Below are 19,308 nucleotides of genomic sequence, written 5' to 3'. Positions count from 1 at the left end.
TTCAGGTACCACAAAGGGATCATAACATGGACCCAAGTGTGCCCCTAATGCGAACTGCAAGGGACAGCCTACAATATATATCAACATTTTATATAAGAGTATATTATTGTCAATTTAAATGCTCTATAATTTTTAACCAATAATTAAGGCTTATTTTTTTATATTTTAAAATAAATTTAAATATTGTTTTAATAAACTGGAAATATATAGATTTGTTTATTTTGAGTATTTTTAATGGTATAAAAAGATAAAATAATAAACACAAAGTGCGCTATATTTTTGAGCAGTACTTTATATTTCCTGCCCTTCGATTCTCTAAAACTTCCGCCAACCAAAGGAAAAATAAGAAAATTGTAATAGGTTGTGATGCAATTTCCCACCATATAGTCTGGGATAGTACAAACACCAATCGCAGGGGGCAAACCCTTATGGATTTCCTTAATACTAAAGACTATTGAAATATTGTTAATACAATCTTATTTTTTATATACTTTGTTGATTATTAATTGATTTTTGTAAATTTTGTTAAGTAGGTCTTTTGAAATATTGTATGAAAAAATATTTAAAAACTTTTCATTCTCAAATAAACTTTCAGCATAGAAATACATTTCTTCAAAGACTTGATCACGTTGAACTAAGGTAATAAAGCTACCTTTGTCAATATAATCAGAGAAGAAGTATTAGATATAACTAAATGTTCAGAATCTATGATCGATGAAACGGGCACGAGGCTGGAGTATATGGAGGAGACAAAGAAAATCCTAATAAACACTCATTTCTTTATATCGAATAACATAGATGAACCGATATTGGTGGATGGGGAGGCTAATAGTTATAACATTTGACATCAAGAGCTTTGCTTCCTATAATGCTGCAGGGCCGGATGACATTTTTCCGGCCCTTTTGCAGATGCAGGCGGGACTAGTTTCCGTACATCTATCTCAGATATTAACTGCATGCTTGAAATTCACATAAACCCCTATTAAGTGGCAGGCTGCAAGGGTAATTTATATACACTATGGATGCCAATCGGGATTGAGTTTTACAAATCCCGGGATTCGGGATCAACAAAGCACATCGGTGCTGGGCGATATGTAGGAGAACTATAGGCATGAAATGAAGTCTAAGTCCTACTATGATACATTTGCTTTATAAAAGTGTAATTAGACCAATTCTAGCTTCAATAATCTGGTGGACTGCTTTAGACAAAAAGTGCAACATCAAACTACTACAGGGAGTTCAGCGTAAGAGATTTTTTACAAGATGGCTCAAGGGGAGTAGGGGAATATATGGGCCTCTTCTTATAAATGTTGGGAAAGCAATTCACGTCTTCTTCACGTTCAAAAATATTTTTTTAACTTTTTATTTGAGATTTGTGAGTGTGGAAAACACCATTTTTAAATTAAATATTTTTTATATTACATATTGAATTTTTTATATTATTTAAGGGGGTTTTACATTACAATACTTTGTATTAATATCAGAGTTTCATTGTCTTTAATACAAAATAATATTTGTTGTCAAAATGTATTGAAAAATTTTCATTCATATATTATGAAACCTATTTTTTTGGTTTATTTTCAATTTCAAATTGATTATGAAAAAAATTATGGTGAAAAAATAAAAGAAACCCAATTTACAAATCAAAATATTTTTTCAATCTATTTTCAATCCATTGTGAATTACGGAGTACAATGTATCTCCGAATGGATGTCTAAGACCTACGCGGAATGCTATACAAGGTACATATAACATTAACAATGAATAATGTTGCAGTTGAGTTTGTTGATGAAATTAAAATTTTAGTTGTAATAATTAACAATCGATTGAATTTTGAACGGCAAATCTCACACCTCATAGGTACTGCCAACTTTTTGCTAAAAAGATTGTATAGGGTTAACTTTTATTTGCCATTACATGTTAAATATACAATTGTTCATAGCATATTTTTATTTATTTATTATTTTCATATTTTTATACTGTATGGAAGTATATACAGGTACATTTGCATACAATATGGATAGGCTTCACATACTATTTAAACGGGTGGTACGATATCTATATTCTTTGGGTCTGCATTCTACTGTATCCCCTTATGTAGAACGGTTATTAGAGACGTCCTTTTTTCAATTTTGTAGCTATAAGATTATTGCTTTATTTTTATACCATATTTCATAATGGTTATCCAACTATTATATTTAATTTTTTAAGATTTACCAGATCATCTATATCTAATTTATTAATTGTTCCTCGTAATTCTTCTTGGATGGAGCGATCGTATCAACTAAGAGTTACACATTATTTTAATTCTTTGTAGAAGTTTTAAGACATATCATCTTTACAAGAGAAAACTTAATTCTATATACTACACTATATACTAAATTTTTATATATTTTGTATTAATTTGTTATTGATGTTACAAATTAACTTTTATATAACTAGTAATAGTGTGGATTACTATAATTTATTAATTGGCCAATAAGGCTTACAAATTACAAATGAAATAAATATAATAATAAAAAAATCTAAAAGAAAACTAATAGAGAGTTTGTTTGTGAGTGAAATGACTAAAAAAAATTTTGTCGGCCACGCCTACTTTAGGGTAGGCGGGCCTCTAAAGTTCAAAATATTTATGGCAATATCTCGAAAGATATACATTTGTTTGGACCGATATATATATATCAAATTATATATCAAAATTAAACCCCTTTCCAATGATATATACCATGATATACAAAAAAGGACCCATTATAGGTCAATTTTGGGAAATATAGTTTTTGACCCGATATTTTTGAGGTTTATCTAAAAAATCGGGAAAAAATGCCTTTATAGGTAAGTATATAAATTAGATTGTTTAAAAGCTATGATATTGAGATTTTTATTAATGTATAATATGTAAGTAAGTATTATAGTTCCTGAGATATTAATAATTTAAATATGATTTTTTAATCTTTAGTGTCCGACCGAACGTTCGGGTACGGGTTCGGAGTTCGGTAAAAAGTGAGGTTCGGCCAATGTTCGGTGTTCATATTTTTACATCAACAACAAGTTTTAAAAATGCTGAAAATTTGTTTATTTATTTACATCAATACATAGAAAGCCTTCTTGGCCAATAATACATGTATCGTTAGATCTATATTCATGTCATTAACTGTATAATTATCAAAGCTCTGAAAGAATTCATTCCCTAATTCTTTATTTGAAATTGTGTTATATTTTAAAGAATTAACAATTCTTCAAACTCATTCCCTTTGACTTAATTCCCAGAATTAATTCTTAAAGCTTCCGATGTAGTTGAATTAATTCTCTAATGAATTAATTCCTATAGAATGTTAAATTCCTTCTGAATGAATTTAATTTTGTTTGCATTCAATCTGTTACAAATTGAATTAAAATTAATTTCAACAATTCCTATTGATTTTTAAATTCCCTCAGAATGATATAAATTTTGTTCTAATTCAATCTATTACAAATTGAATTTAAAAATTTTTCAACCATTCAATTTGAAATAGATTGAATGAAAGTTTTGTTTTATAATTCAAAAGCATTCTGTATATTAAAAATTAAATTAAAATTTTTTTCTTTCATTCAATTTGTAATAGAAGGAATTAAACAAATATGAATGATTATTCCATTGAATTCATTCCTATAAGAAATGAATTCTCTTAGGAATTAATTCAATAGAATATAAAGCCTAGGAATTCAGCTTTAGAATTTAAATTCAAAGAATGATTTTAAAGAATGATACATTCCAAAATTTAAAGCCGAATTAAAAATATAAGGAATTAATTCCAAATAAAATTCATTCTTTCCAAGCTTTGATAATTATATATAATAAATGTAATTACAAATTAAAAAAAATATGTTCTATTTACATATACATACATTAGTGGCCCCCAGCTGAATAAATTATTACCAAATATAATTTAAAAAGAAAAAAAAATATTCGTAACACTACTCAAACCCATCAAAAACCGGAAATATAATATAACACATAAATTTGAGTATAACTTTGTTATTAATTGTAATAAGTAGAGCGAAAAATTTCTAAAACTTTTTTCTTTTGCATTGGATAAATTATTCCAAATTCTACTTATTCTTATAATGAAGGAACGTTCAAATATTGACATATGTATACGAGGTATATCAATTTGGCTATTACGAGTTGAATTAAAAAATGAAAAACTATTAACAAGAGAAGGAGGTTGTCCATTTTTCATGACTTTGTAAAATTGAAGCAAAAGCCTTAATTTTACATAATCATTAAAGTTTACGCCTAAAAATTTAGAAACAGCTTCAGTAACACGTTCATGATCATTCAATCGAAGATTAAACACATAACGAACAATTCTCCTTACAATTCGATACGATAAAAATTGCTGGACAATGTTCCAGAATAAACTTCAAGACAATAGTTTACTTTCGACATAAGTAAGGAATGTGCTAATCTATGTCTGATATGAATAGGTGTGTATGACTTTAGGGATTACAATATTCTTAGTATGAAACTGATTCCATTAAAAACTGAATCAACATGACCATTAAATCTAAGATTGTTATCAATAATAAGACCAAGACATTTAATTACATCAACATGTTGGATGTTTATTCCATTTATACGTATTTGTGGATAGAGAGCTGGGGAATTTGGTATTCCAAAGTAAATAGCTTTTTGCTGAGTTTATATCGAGCAAGTTTTCTCGCATCCAATTGTAAATGGAATCCATATGGTCATTTAAACGATTATTACAAATGCTATTTCTAACAGAGTTGACATCATACAACGGGTATATATCATCTGCAAAAACGTATAATTCACTTAAACTATTAGATAAGTCAGAAGTAAAATCATTTAAATGTAACTGAAAAAGCAGGGGCCCCAAAACAGAGCCCTGAGGCAAACCAGATATAACATGACCAACTGTCGAGTTAACATTACCGAACGAAACAAATTGAGACCGTTCTGATAAATACGAAAACATTAATCTACACTCAGGTGCGAAAAAAGAAAAATTTTCATATAGCTTCTTATAAGAATTTTGTGATTAACACGATCGAATGTCTTCGTTAGATCTAAGGATACCATTACACAATTAGAGTGAGCATCTAGTTTACGTCGTATAGAGTCTGTCACAGAAATATGAAGAGAAATCGTGTTGTAATTTTAGCGAAATGCATATTGATTAGGGTATAGTAGTCTTCGAGTATGTAATAAAATTTGTTCATACATTAAATTTTCAAATATTTTTGACATGGCGGGTAAAATTGTAATTGGTCTTAAATTGTCAGCATTGTAGTTTCCATTCTTCGGAGTAGGTATAACTATATTCTCAACCTCAGATTCATCATATTGTGGTCTATTACGGCCAATGCAACCTAACTTACGTAATCTACACCATATTCTACTGCCCTCAGCTCCTTCAAACATTCGTTGACCATATTCCCTACGAACCCTTCTGATTACAGACTTTGCCTTATTTCTTAATTTACAATAATTTCTCCAATTCTCCATAGATCGTTCCCTTAAGTAAAAACCATATGCCGAGCCTCTGTGGTTTCTCGCAATAACTATTTGAGTACATTGAGTGATCTGATTATAATTAATTTTATTGTAATTCTTAAATTCAATCCAATTTTCTTATAATCTGTCTGAGAATCTGATAGATATAATTTTAAGCTGTGATGTGATGAAAAAAAAAACAGAAACTGAATTTAACTATGGTAACCAATCGTTAATGTGCGGCTTACTAGAAAATAGTCTATCAGGGAAGTAGAATTACTGCGAACACACAAGTGTGTAGGTATGCTATTGTGCACATAACTGAGAGCACATCTCGAAAGAGAGGATCTAAAATTGCTGGAAGCTGAATTATTAAAAACATTACAGTTAAAGTCCCCCATAACTATAATATTTGAGAATCGATCAAAAAGATCGAAATCATTTATATTACCATTCGGGAGATAAACTACAAATCAACGCTGGAGTATCACCGAAGACCTCAACGATTCACATATACCATAATGCTCACTACGAAAATCTACTTTATAATGTAATTTGTCAGATAGGTACAAACAGACACCACCCGCTCTTTGGCAATCTGGACGATCGTTTCTAACAATATTGTAGCCAGGGAGGCTTAATGATTGAGATAGTGTACTCGTTTTAAACCACGTCTCAGAAATGCCAATAATATGAAGAGGGGAATTTTTAAACACACTTTTAAATTCTTCAAGTTTTGCACTTGAGTTAAGGAGTGAGATCGAAAAATTCTTAACATACATATATGTTTATAAAAAAGAAACCACTAAACTTACAGCTTTATTTTTTTTTATTTGATTCAAATTATTATTACAAATTAATGTTAATCGGCATCAAAGGTGAGGTAATAATTATTCATATGGGGGAGCCAAGTACTTATAAGTGAACAGAAATTATATGTAGAAATAATTCATAACTTATTAATTATTGGAGTTTCATAAAAATACTCCACTTGATTGAATTCTCCTGCATGTAAATACTTTTTTTGTATATATTAACAACAATCTATCAAAGGCTTAAAAAATTAATAATTTCATATAGACTTAGTTCCATTACCCTTTAACAAACTGTTATGTATAAGACATTAAAATTTACAAGATATATAAAAAATATAAGTATTTAAATTTAATCATGAAGGTGTACACACACTTTCAAAATTTCAGACAAATCGGTACTAATTAGTTGATATTTTTTTTAACTAGCTATCTTCCTATAATAATTTGAATCAAATAAAAAAAATAAAGCTGTAAGTTTAGTGGTTTCTTTTTTATAAACATATATGTATGTTAAGAATTTTTCGATCTCACTCCTTATATATACATACATTTAGTCGAAAAAAAGATTAAAAAAATAAGGCCTATGGAAAAAAATAGACAAAAGATACATACTTCCGCGACCAAGTGCATATATAAATAAACATACTTTGGTTGAGATATAATAATAGGTGTAATAGGACTAAATACATTCTTTAAAAAATGATATACGAAAAATATGTGTTACTTTTTGATATTTCGTCAGTGTGAATATCCTTCATTAAATGTTAATGTACAATATTTTTTATTATTATTTTTTAATTAATAATATTAAGAGCTCAACTCATATAGAGCAATACATTCTTTCAAATTAACGATTTTTGTATTACCATTAAGCATTTTAATTTTAGATTTTGGCATATCTCTATTAATAATACTGAAGTATTCAATTTTCTTATCTTTTTTAACTTCCAACATGTTCGAAATAACTTATAAGCAAGAAATGAATAGTTGTCATTCAAATAAATCCGGACAGATTCGTTCCCACCTTCTATGTCAGATTGAACAAGATTTTTTAATTTAAAATATGCCGACATTATTTTATCTCGAACCAAAATTTTTGAAAATTTTACCAATACAGCATTCTTCTTTCTAATATAAATTACATTATCAATGTCTTTATATGAGATTTGTACTTTTAGATTTTTTTTACATTTTATTTTTATATATTTTTTATTATATATTTTATTATTTTTACTTTTTATAAAATTTTTATTTTTTATAAAGAAACTTTTATGTTGAATATTACCATAATTCCAAAATATTTAAGCAATTTATTGATAAAAAAAACTAAAATTTCTAAATGAGGCTTTATATAGGTCAAATATGGGCATATCCTCGGTAAATTTGGGAAAGGATATATTCTTAAATAACAGTTAGTTTTGTTGAGTTTCATTGCGATACAAATGGTTAAAAGTCATTTTTAGACGTTTAAGACATTTTTTGAAGGGGGTTTGTATGGGGGCTAGGGTCAAAAAAAGGCCGATCCTTACGAAAATCTGCAGTGTCATTTATACTTATATAAAACTTATTTGTGCCAATTTTTATAGAGATAATACAATATTTGACGTAATTATGGCATAAAAAGTTCAAATCAGGAGGTACGGTTGTATGGGGGCAAGGTGAAATAATGGACCGATTTCAACCATTTTCAATAGGCTTCGTCCCCGTGCCAAAAAATATGCTTGGTCCAAATTTCATCAAATTATCTTAAAAATTGCGGCCTTTACCTTGCGCACAAGGTTTACATGGACAGCCAGCCGGACAGATGGACGGACATGTCTTAATCGACTCAAAAAATGATTCTGAATCGATCGGTATACTTTAAGGTGGGTATTGGACCAATATTTTTGTATGTTACAAACATCAGCACAAACGTATAATACCCTCCACACTATAGTCGTGTATAAAAATGGAAAGTTATTTTTTCGGCTGATTTGAATTCATTACATTTTTCAACCAAAGTATTATTTGATTTTTTTTGATCAAGTTACCTTTGAAAAACATGTCAGTTATTATGTGTAATGTCAATTATATTAATTTTTTTGTTAATCTGATTAAAATGAGTGACCAGAAAAAAGTGCGTACTGAAATTATTAAATATTTTCAACTAAACCCAACTTGGTCTTACAAAAAGTTGGCCAAGCATACAAAGGTCTGCCGTCAAACTGTTTCCAATGTTATTAAATTAGAAAGTTCTTGGTATGGCAAGCAATATGCAGTTGCGGCAAAAGAAGCCAATCATTTGTTACAACGGGCTCTATAAATACCGAAATTTACATCAAGGAATGTTTACAAAAAAGGCTGCTTCCATTCATAAGACTTTACAATGTGTCCACTTATTTTTGGCCTGACTTGGCATCCTGTCACTATGGTAAACAAGCCCTTGAGTGGTACAAGAACAATAATGTGGTATTTGTACCAAGAGAGGCAAATCCCCCAAACTGCCCGGAGCTAAGGCCAGTGGAGAGATATTAGGCTCTTGTTAAAAAAGAATTGAAGAGTACAAAAAAGGTGTCCAAAAGTGTGGTAGATTTTAAACGGAGATGGACTACATGTTCGAGCAAAGTGACAGAAAGCACTATAAAAACGTTAATGGAAGGGTTTCCGAAAAGGGTTCAAAATTTCATCACTAGTGAAATTTTTTTTTTGTAAATTGTAATAATAATTTGAATCAAATAAGAAAAAAAATTAAGCTGTAAGTTTAGTGGTTTCTTTTTTATAAACATATATGTATGTTAAGAATTTTTCGATCTCACTCCTTAGACATTTTTTCGATTTCTTTTAGATGAAAAAAAGTCGGGTCAAAATATATATTTTCCGAAAAACTCCAAAGTCGGTCCATGTTATATATCATTGGAGAGGTATTTTTAATGCTTTTAATTTGATTTTTATTATAAACAAAAGAGTTTTCGAGATATACACAAAAATGTATTAAACTTTGGAGCCCCGCCCACTCGAAAGTAGGCGTGGCCGAAAAAAATATATCTTTTATCGTCTCAAAACGCTTTATATTGGGTTTTTTATTTTTATTTTTTTTTTTTTTTTTGAGAAATGTCACTAAAACCGACTTGTTCCAAAAGTTTTTTAAAAGCTTAATACATTTCAAACTACTAACTATTTTAGTTTTTCAGACTACAATACATTTTCAAATAATACTTTGTAATAATACAAAATCAGATAATGTAAAGTACCTTTTAAACATATTTAATTATTTTTTCATACTTTATCAACGCAACGATTGGGCATCTCTTTTCTTATGCTGCGTAGATGTCAGGCACAGTTCGACGCAAAGTATTGTATGTGTTTGGCCTTAAGGTAATTGAACCAACAGACATCTAAACATTAGGGTTCTATAAATCGACTTTCGAATAATCGACATTTTGTCGAAAAAAGTCGAAAAGTCGTAAAGTCGAAGTCGACTATTTTGTTCCAAAAAAGTCGATAACTCGACTATCGTCTATGAAAAAAGTCGAAAAGTCGACTATGTTAATAAAAGTCGAAAAGTCGGAAAAAGACCAAAAAAGTCGAAAAGTCGAAAAAGGTCGGAAAATGTCGAAAACTCGAAAATTGTAGAAACAAGTCAAAAATAGTCGAAAATTTAAAAAAAGTGGAAAAAAGTCAAAAACTCTAAAATAGTCGAAAAAAATCGAAAAGTCGATAAAGGTCGAAAAAAGTCGGAAAAGTTCGAAAATTGTAGAAACAAGTCAAAAATAGTCGAAAATTTTAAAAAAGTAAAAAAAAATCGAAAAGTCGACTATTTATAAAATACTTATAGTCGAAAAGTATAAAAGTCGACTTTTAATTAAATGAAAAAGTCGAAAAGTCGACTTTTAACTAAATGAAAAAAGTCGAAAAGTCGACTTTTCGTTTAAACTATAGAACCCTACTAAACATACAAAACGAAAGACAAAATAAACAATGCAATAAAACTAACCTACATACATCCAAACAGAATTCACAAAAAGAAAGCAAAAACAAAATACATAACTCAATGAAGCCAACAGCATCCAAACATTAAAAAAACAAAACACACAGCGTAACAAAACAACCCAGAAAATATTTTTTTCAGACATAACGGATGTCAAAATTTTTCTTAAATAATTCTTATACATTATCAGAATTTTTAACGAATTTCTAAATTTCCTTTAGACAATTAACAGAATAGCCGCAAACTTTTTGTTAGAATTTTTAGCACATATTCTGAAGTATTAAACGATTAACTCCGACTTGTGTGCACTTTGTCGAAAGGGTATTTTAGTCTTACGACAATAATGAGACTAATCTGCACATAGGAGAAGGACAATTTGTTTTTTTATTCCTATATTATAGAAGAATAGTCTGCACATTTTCTAAAAAAGTAATATATAATTATGTTTGAATTACCAAATACTCAAATATTTACTTAGTTATCTTAGTTTAATCATTTTGCAACACTGTTGCTCATCTTGTATTAAATTCTCAAGTTATCCATTTTCTTAAATTCTAAAGTATTATATTTTCTGCTTGAATTCAATAAACATAAATATGTGTATAAAAACAAAGTGAACCCAACATTGGTGTCAGAAGTGGTATAAGATGAGTATCTCACCGGAGCAAATGAATGCAATTGCGGATATGCATCCATCGCAAATTTTGCATTGCTGTTAAAACAGGGTGGAGCTTTTTGTGAGTATGGAACATTCTTAGACCGGGTGCTTATTGAACAGCTGTTGTTGGGAAACCGTCAACATTTTCGGAAGCATATGAGCTGGCGTATAGCAGGGAGCTGACTCAAAACGCGACAAAGGAGTTGAATTCAAGCGACGCTCTTCACACTAAACAAAAATCTTGGTTTTGCGCCGGTTAAGACAAAAAGTAGTAAATCATATGTACCACAGAGAAAGAATAAACAGTGCTATGGGTGTGGTGGCAACCACAAGTTTAAAAATTCGAAATGTTTTGCATGTGATAAACTGGGCCATATATCGAAAATGTGTAAAAAGAGCAACCAGGTGTCTGTTGAAGTGGAAGACCACGAAGTAATGGAGCAACTAAACCAAGTAGCAAAGTCAGGTAAATCGAAGGGGGTAGAACGTAAACTTTAAGATGTGTTGATTAATGGTAAGTGTGCAAATTGTGTAGATTCGGGATCGCCGTGCAGCATCATTAGTAGAAGAAATTTATATGCTATCAAGAACAAATGGAATTTCGTCAAAGCTGATATAAAATTAGTTAGATATACGAGTCATAAAGTAAACAGCATTGGTAGAGTGGTTGTCAACGTCATAATTGGGAAAACCACAAAATTGTTGAATATCTATGTTGTTGACACGCTTTGCGGTCGGGAGTGGATCCAACATTTTGCGCGTGATAATAAATTTGCTGACCTGTTTTCCTCATATGACAGCGAGCGTTGTTCCGAGGTTGACATGCATAACATCAGGGTTGTTCCGAGGTTGACATATCTAGTATAACGCCACATTTCCCACAAATTCGTCAAATAGAGCAATTACCCATTACGGCAGATAAACTAGAACGCGAGACAAGAAAAGACGTAGAGCTGGGGAAAATAGTTCAGCTGCAAGAAAAGGGATGCTGCTTACTTAAATTTAGATACAAGTCTCCTGAGGCTAACTACAAATTGTCAGATGACTGCTTAACCTTTGAGCATAGGGTGGTGATACCTAAAAAATATCCGGAGTGTATTCTTAAAAGTTTACATACTGCACATTTAGAAATAGTGAAGATGAAGGGAATTGACCGCCTATTTATATGTTGGCCAAAAATATATATTGATATAGAGGGTATGGCTAAAGAATGCGACAGTTGTTTAAGAATAGCTAATAGACCGAAAGTTTACGAGGGTCACCACTGGGAATACCCTAGAGCACCGTAAAGGTCGAAGAAGTTTAACGATTATTTGACTAAAGTTGGCATAAAATATCATAAATATACCGCCCCATACCATCCAGCAACTAACGGACAGGCTGAGCGAAGGGTGCAAATGGCGAAAAATGCACTAAGAGCCATGGGTACAACAGCACAAACTTTAAATCAAAATGTTAAAGAATTTCTACGGCAGTACAAAAATGCCCCACATAGTACAACAAATGTTCTACCATCACATTGATTCACAACAAATGGCACTGAAACTTCCTCTTCGAAACTAATAGGGTTCGAAACACCACCATCTGTTACAACGCGAGCTTCTACGTCGAGAGAAGTACCACTTCAGAATGCTGTAAAGCCACCTTAGCATCGCGGAGGTCCTCCAGACTACGAAAACAAACTTTCCGTGAAGGAAGGGAAAGGTGTTATGTTTGAACTACCAAATACTCAAATATGATTATTTAATTATCTTAATTTTATAATTTTGCAATACTGTTGCTCATCATGTACTAAATTCTCAAGTCATCCATTTTCTTAAATTGTAAAGTATTATATTTACTGCTTGAATTCAATAAAGATAAATATATAAAAACGAATCGAACACAACAAATATAAAATGTCTTGCAAATTACATACGATAAATCTGCACATAATCTGAAGAAAACTGTTTTTGTAACTTCATCAGAAATTAAGCAAATAATATAAATTTACTTTACATATTTCACAGAATAGTCTGTGCTTTATCAACTGTGCTTTAAAAGTGAATTTAATTTTTATTTTCTCAGTTGGTCTTTGAAAAACAAGTAAATAACATCTGCTTATGTGATGATTATTGTTTAAATTTCTTTAAACTTTATTAATACACAAAAATTAGGAAAAATTAGATCATTTTTTATGGTTTAATTTTATAATTTTAAATATCTGCACTGAAAATAATCCATGCTCAACTTTACGAAAAAAAATTTCGTAACTTCTATTTTCGTAATATTTACAAAAATTTCGTGTATAATACGAAATATTATTTAATAAAACCCTTTTCTATTTTTACGAAAGTACGAAAACCTTTCGTAATATTTTTTTCTTAAATTTTAGCTAAATTAAACATAATGATATTAATTATATTATGATTAAATAAAACTACAATATTTTTATAAAATTTAAGAAAAAGTATAATATTATTCACGAATTATTTTCATAAAAAAATGAAAATTCGTGTGGAGAATAATTTTGAACTAAAATTGGAAATTTTTTTAAAATGAACAAAAACGTTTGAATAAATTAATATTTCGTAAATTTTACCATATTTATTCAAAATTCCCTTTTTTCAATTTATATAAATTAATTTTTTCAAGAAAAAAATATACTAAAATATTTCGTACAATTTCGTATATATTACGAAAGAATTTCGTGGTGCGAAACAACGAACGATTCGTACAATGTACGACATTTTTCGTATATATTAGGCATGGATTTTTTCAGTGTGTATATAATGAACTCTATTTTCGTGTATAATATGTAAGTCGTCTGGTTTAATTATATCATTTTAAAAATAATCTATAAGGTTATATTACATATTATTAATTTATGCAACCTTAAGAAGCCATGAATAATGGAAGCTTATAAATTCTTATTAAAATAAATTATATACATATTGAAAATAGTTTTCATCAGACATTGATCAGAATAGTCAGGCCATTTCCCTATATTTAAATTTGACAGAATTTAGATGCAATATAAATGCATAACAGCAAAAGAAAAAGTGCAATAAAAAATGCAAAACCTGGTTTTATCATTCGTAAATACAATATTAAATGCCCTTAAAGGTATTTTCAGACTACAATACCGAGTATTAATACTTGTCAAAAATGTTTGTATCATAATATAATTTTCTAGTCTAAAAATAATTTGTAATTTGATTTTCAAAAATATTACTGATTTTTTTTGGCATACGGTCGGTATTCATAAATATTTTAAAACAATTCAAAAACTTTTTATTTTCGGTATGTATTTTATAAATACAATAAAAAAACAAACAAAAAGTGTAAAATACATTAAAAATAAGAACGAAAAGTGCTTAAACAATTAAAAATTTGATAAAAAATATTACAAATATTATAGTGTAAACATAAAATGTATTTTTCGGATTGATTTTTTGAAAATCCGAAAAATTTTCATAATATTTTTAATTTGAAGTGTGTTAATACTCAGTATTATAGTCTGAAAATACCTTAAAAAATAGTTTTAAAATGTTTAGTTTATTTTAATTCGTTTAGGAGTTATGATTTTAATAATTTCCCATCAAACGATGGTGTTTATCATCATCATCTCCGAATTTAATAAAACTCCATCCAATTAATGTTGCATATATAACTTGTATAATGACAAATTTTGGGTCTTATAACATTCGTGGTTTTCGAAATAAAGTTTAAAATCTGAAAATTCAGATTTTAAAGTTTGTAAAGTTTAAAATCTGAAAATTGAAAGTCTCATCACATTTAAAGGGTTAATAATAACATTTTTTAGTTTGCACCATTTGTCTCAGCAAAAAGCATACTTAGATTATGTACAAAGAAAAAATTTGTTTAAAATATTTTATTATCTTTTTAAATGCACTTTTGAAGCATTATAAAAGTGTGAAATTATGATCATTCTGCAGTTTCTGCTCTGTAAAAAATGTCGCCCAAAATTACTGGTTTCCGCCTCAGATATGCAGAGGAAGGAGTTGGAATTTTTAAAAAATTATTACAGCATAGTAATCACTGATACAAAAACTTTATAAAAAGTTGTGATATCACAAAAACGGGAGATATTTTATTTTTTAAAACAAAGCCTATACAAAATACAGCCGATCCGTACCCTGACATCGGAAGGGAGCTGTTATCGACTAGTCTTCTTTAACCACTGACTAGCCATTTAGATTATCGGCACTGCTACAAACCACCTTAATCTTACAAGTGGGGATAAGGAATATGGGGAGAGAGAGGAATAAAGATAGGATTGCAAAACGTGGGAGAGGGGAATACAGTTTTGGTCCGCGGATTGAAGTATGAGACAAGAGAGAGAATTCTAACACAACAAGTGACCATTTGCCACGAAATGTATCATTATTATGTTACTTATTCCTTTACCATTCCAATCTCTACGTGACCATTTTTCACAAACGTAGCAACGTAGGTATGAGAATTGGCCCCCATGCAACAATATCAATCTAACTATGACAGACCCAATAGAACTTTTGTAAAAATGTATCGCTTTAGCTCGAGCAACCAGCGGTGTAGGGACCATTAGTTCTAATGTAACGCACCACCGTTGATAGCTTTATCTATCCGCCACCTAGGACGGGTCCGATAGAACTGATTTGATTTCCACCTGAGACACTGTTTAAGAGCGCACAACAGGCCGATAGAGGCCTAGGTGTATTTCTTCGGATTTGATGTATATATGTACATCCTCCTTTCAAACGAACTAACTACCTACATGCTATCATAAATTTTGATATGTTTTTTAATGTACACTTTGTTGGTTTTTCTTCCAAATTTGCATCACTTCGAGTTTTTAGTTGTAAAGAATCCACTACATACCTATGTATATTGTTTTTAAAATGTACTTTTTGCAGAAAAAATCTTACAATTATTACCGAGACTTACGGAAATATTATTAAAACTTGGTGTCAGCTGATATGCTATGAATGTTTTCATCCCTTTGAATTTTGACTCCTTTTTAGGGCTGGCAACAATAACAGAGAAGGATTGATAATTAGGTTGCCATTGGTAAAAATTATCCAAAGGTACAATTTGGACTTGTTCACTTTCTGGCAATTTGTCTTTATTTCCTAAGCCAAGAATGAAAGAATCGGAGCTCTTTCCAAACATACTTGATTTTTTAAGTGTTGCGGTATTATTAGATGCAGTTGCAGGTGACGCTAACGAAATATCATCACCAGGAGTGGCAGGCAAATATTTGTTATCGTAGCTACTGGCTGAATGTGTCAGAGGATTTGTTTGTAATCTAGATCCATTGTTTGACGGACCGATTTCAGAATAAGTATCATTATCGTCATCCCAATCGTCTTCCCAATCATCACCTTCATTATTATAATCGTCAATAGTTGCATCATAACGTCCGCCAGAGTTTTGATGATCAGTTGAATTTTGTTGATGTTTAACTTCAGCAGCAGACATTACCTCAACATAGGCAGCAGGAAAAAGACCAATATCTCCCTGACTATTTTTTCCTTCCCACCAGCCCTCACCAACATCAGTACGTGTCACTGACAGAATTTCACCGACTTTGATAGAAATTTCTGATGAGTCAGGCTCACCAGAAAATTCATATAAGGCCCGCACATAAGACGACATTGTCCTGATATAATTTACGAAACTAAAAATCTAATAAAAATAGGTGTTGTTAAAGTACAAAGAAAAAATATCTGCGCCAACCAAAGTAGAGCCAACGGCTCACAATAAAAATTTGGCGTCGGCTTAAAAACGTCTTTAAATTGGTTCACCGTTATTTCAATACCCATATACTAGGGTTCTACAGATGAAACGAAAAGTCGACTTTTCGACCGTTTGTATTAATTTAAAAGTCGACTTTTCGACTTTTAACGCACATAAAGAAAACAACCCGACGAAAAATAAAACAAACCGTCGCACATAAAGAAAACAACCCGACGAAAAATAAAACAAACCGTAACAGCTGTTTTATCAAAATTAAAATTTTTTTGGTGTGGTGAGTTATTTTTGTTTACAAATATGTGTTTCTGCACGTGGAAAAGACGAAAAAAACTCGTTTTCATTATTTACATTTTCAATATGTGTTTATGCACGTGGAAAAATTGAAAAAAATTGATTTTCATGATTTACATTAAAAAAATATTTCTACTAGTAAGGAAGTAAATTTCGTTTTGTATTGGAAATCTGGTTAAAATCAAGTCAAATGCAATAATTCATTAAGATGCAAGGCGGTCGCAATTTCTGCATTGACGTAGAGAGGGAACATATATTTCGGTATTCACAATGGAATTGAACATTTTCAGCGTCTTTGGAAAAGCTAAAGATCCAAGGCCAATTTTGATCGTAGAAGAAGATCTTCGACATTCCTGTTGTAACGATATACAGAGATAACGTCCAGGCCGTTGTAGTCCTCTATTTCCTCGTGTATTTCCTTTTCGGTGAACGATTTAGAACAAAATTGTTAGCTTTCAGCACTATCAAAAGTTTATCTGAATAGATTTAATCCTACCGCCTTGATAGTCACATTGATTATGATGTTTTTTTCTTAACTTTTCATGAAGAAAAAGTTCAATGTTTTTCCTTGAGTTTGGCAATTTTTTACTAGACTGTAGAAATTAACCGAAGAGTCACTCGCATCAAATACAGCAAAGCAGCTGCCCTACGCCCAAAACCCACTTTACCAGTTTACAACTGTAGTTTTATATACAAATTTTCATTATGAAATAAAAAACCTTTGTTAAATACACATTAAAATAAAAAAGCCTTAATTAAAATCCTCTATATTGGCGATCCTGCTTTATAAATTTATGAACTAATAAAATAACATCTTAATGAAATATTGCATTTGAGTTGATTTTAACCAGATTTCCAATACAAAACGAAATCTACTTCCTAACTAGATTTCAATTAAATCTACTCGAAGTCTAATAGTTTTTAGTGATGCAACTCTGTTTTTCCCTAAATAATTCTAAAAAATATGACGCTACACAAGAAAAATGAGAAAAAGAAAACGAACAAAAAACTTAAATGTCGACAAAATTTTTATAAATTGAAAAACATGAATGAAAAGATAATCTAAAATAAAAGATAATGTTATATTTAAATATCTATTTTTTGTTATAAATCAAATTTTAATAAATATCCAATTTTTCCTTCAAGTTTTTCATATCATAAACCTTTTCGAGAAGCTTGTTTTATACATGTAGAAACAATGTTCAGAAATAAACGAATTCAGAATGACATATTTTTATATCACTTCCATAAGAAGTTATTATGTCAGTCATAGTTATAGGGCAAAATCTTCTATTATAAAACCGTTATTTAACTTTAAAGAGTAAGCTTTTGGAACGCCACTCTTTAAGTGAACAAAGAAAGCTGGATAAACTACTTTCAGATTCAGTAATAGGAGATCGCAAACCTTCAGAATTTTATAGGTATCTTTTACAATTAGCTGGTCGTAATATAAATTCTGAATTCCTTAAAAATGTTTGGCTTAGAAAACTTATAAAAGCACTTAATATAGCAGTTGTTGGTTCCAATATTGTTAATACTGAAGATTTATTATTTCTGCAATGCGCCGAACAATTTAACAAATTATCATTGAACATTTCAGAAGTTAAAAATTCTTTTCGACCAACATTTTCTTACCGTAGTAGAAGTAGGTCCAGAAGTCGACAGACAAAACAAGATTGGTTTTGCTATTTCTATTATTTTTCCATTATATATTAGTTGAAAGTAAAAATGCGTTCAACCATGTTCCTATAGATCTGACAATCAGGAAAACTAAATAATCCTATTATTTTGGCGACTGATAATAAAGATGATAATTCGACACGTCGTCTTTTTGCGCATGACTTAGAAAATAGACTCAAATTTTTAATTGACAGTGGAGCAGAAATTTCGGTGATGCCTGTATCCAAAATTAAACAATTTAGTCGTACCTCAACATTAAACGCTGCAAATGGTAGTACAATTAAAACATTTGGTTCGAAAATTTTGAAAAAAAAAATTTGGTCTAAGGAGAGATTTCACGTTTGTATTTACTATTGCCAATATTATAGATAATAATAGGCGCAGATTTTTTAACAAAGTTTGGACTTTTAGTTGATCTTAGAAATAAGAAGTTGATTGATCCTCTTACTAACTTATCTATTGGTACAATTGAAGCTTTTACTACAGTATCTCTTCCAAAATTATTTTCAATAGAAAATAAGTACATTAATATTTTAAAGGGTTATCCATCCATCACATCGAATCCTGACTATAACAAAGTAGTTAAAGTTCATAAAATAGACACATGTGGTCCACTTCCTTTTTTAAAACCTAGACGACTTTGATTTTATTTAATCAA

At 30.0% G+C, this 19,308-nt stretch overlaps 1 protein-coding gene across 1 annotated transcript in view; it reads right to left on the bottom strand.

The window, feature by feature from the left end:
- LOC111683886 (sorting nexin-33) overlaps positions 1–16,646 on the bottom strand; it is a 59,033-nt gene extending 42,387 nt beyond the window's left edge. Inside the window, exon 1 of the mRNA XM_023446014.2 lies at positions 15,870–16,646. Within this exon, the coding sequence (XP_023301782.2) occupies positions 15,870–16,580 (711 nt within the window). The 5' untranslated portion in view covers positions 16,581–16,646. The remainder of the gene's footprint in view (positions 1–15,869) is intronic.
- Positions 16,647–19,308: the final 2,662 nt, after the last annotated feature.

This window comes from Lucilia cuprina, chromosome 5 (genome assembly GCF_022045245.1).
Source record: "Lucilia cuprina isolate Lc7/37 chromosome 5, ASM2204524v1, whole genome shotgun sequence".
Lineage (NCBI taxonomy): Eukaryota > Metazoa > Arthropoda > Insecta > Diptera > Calliphoridae > Lucilia > Lucilia cuprina.
This window is presented reverse-complemented; position numbering and strand designations above follow the sequence as displayed.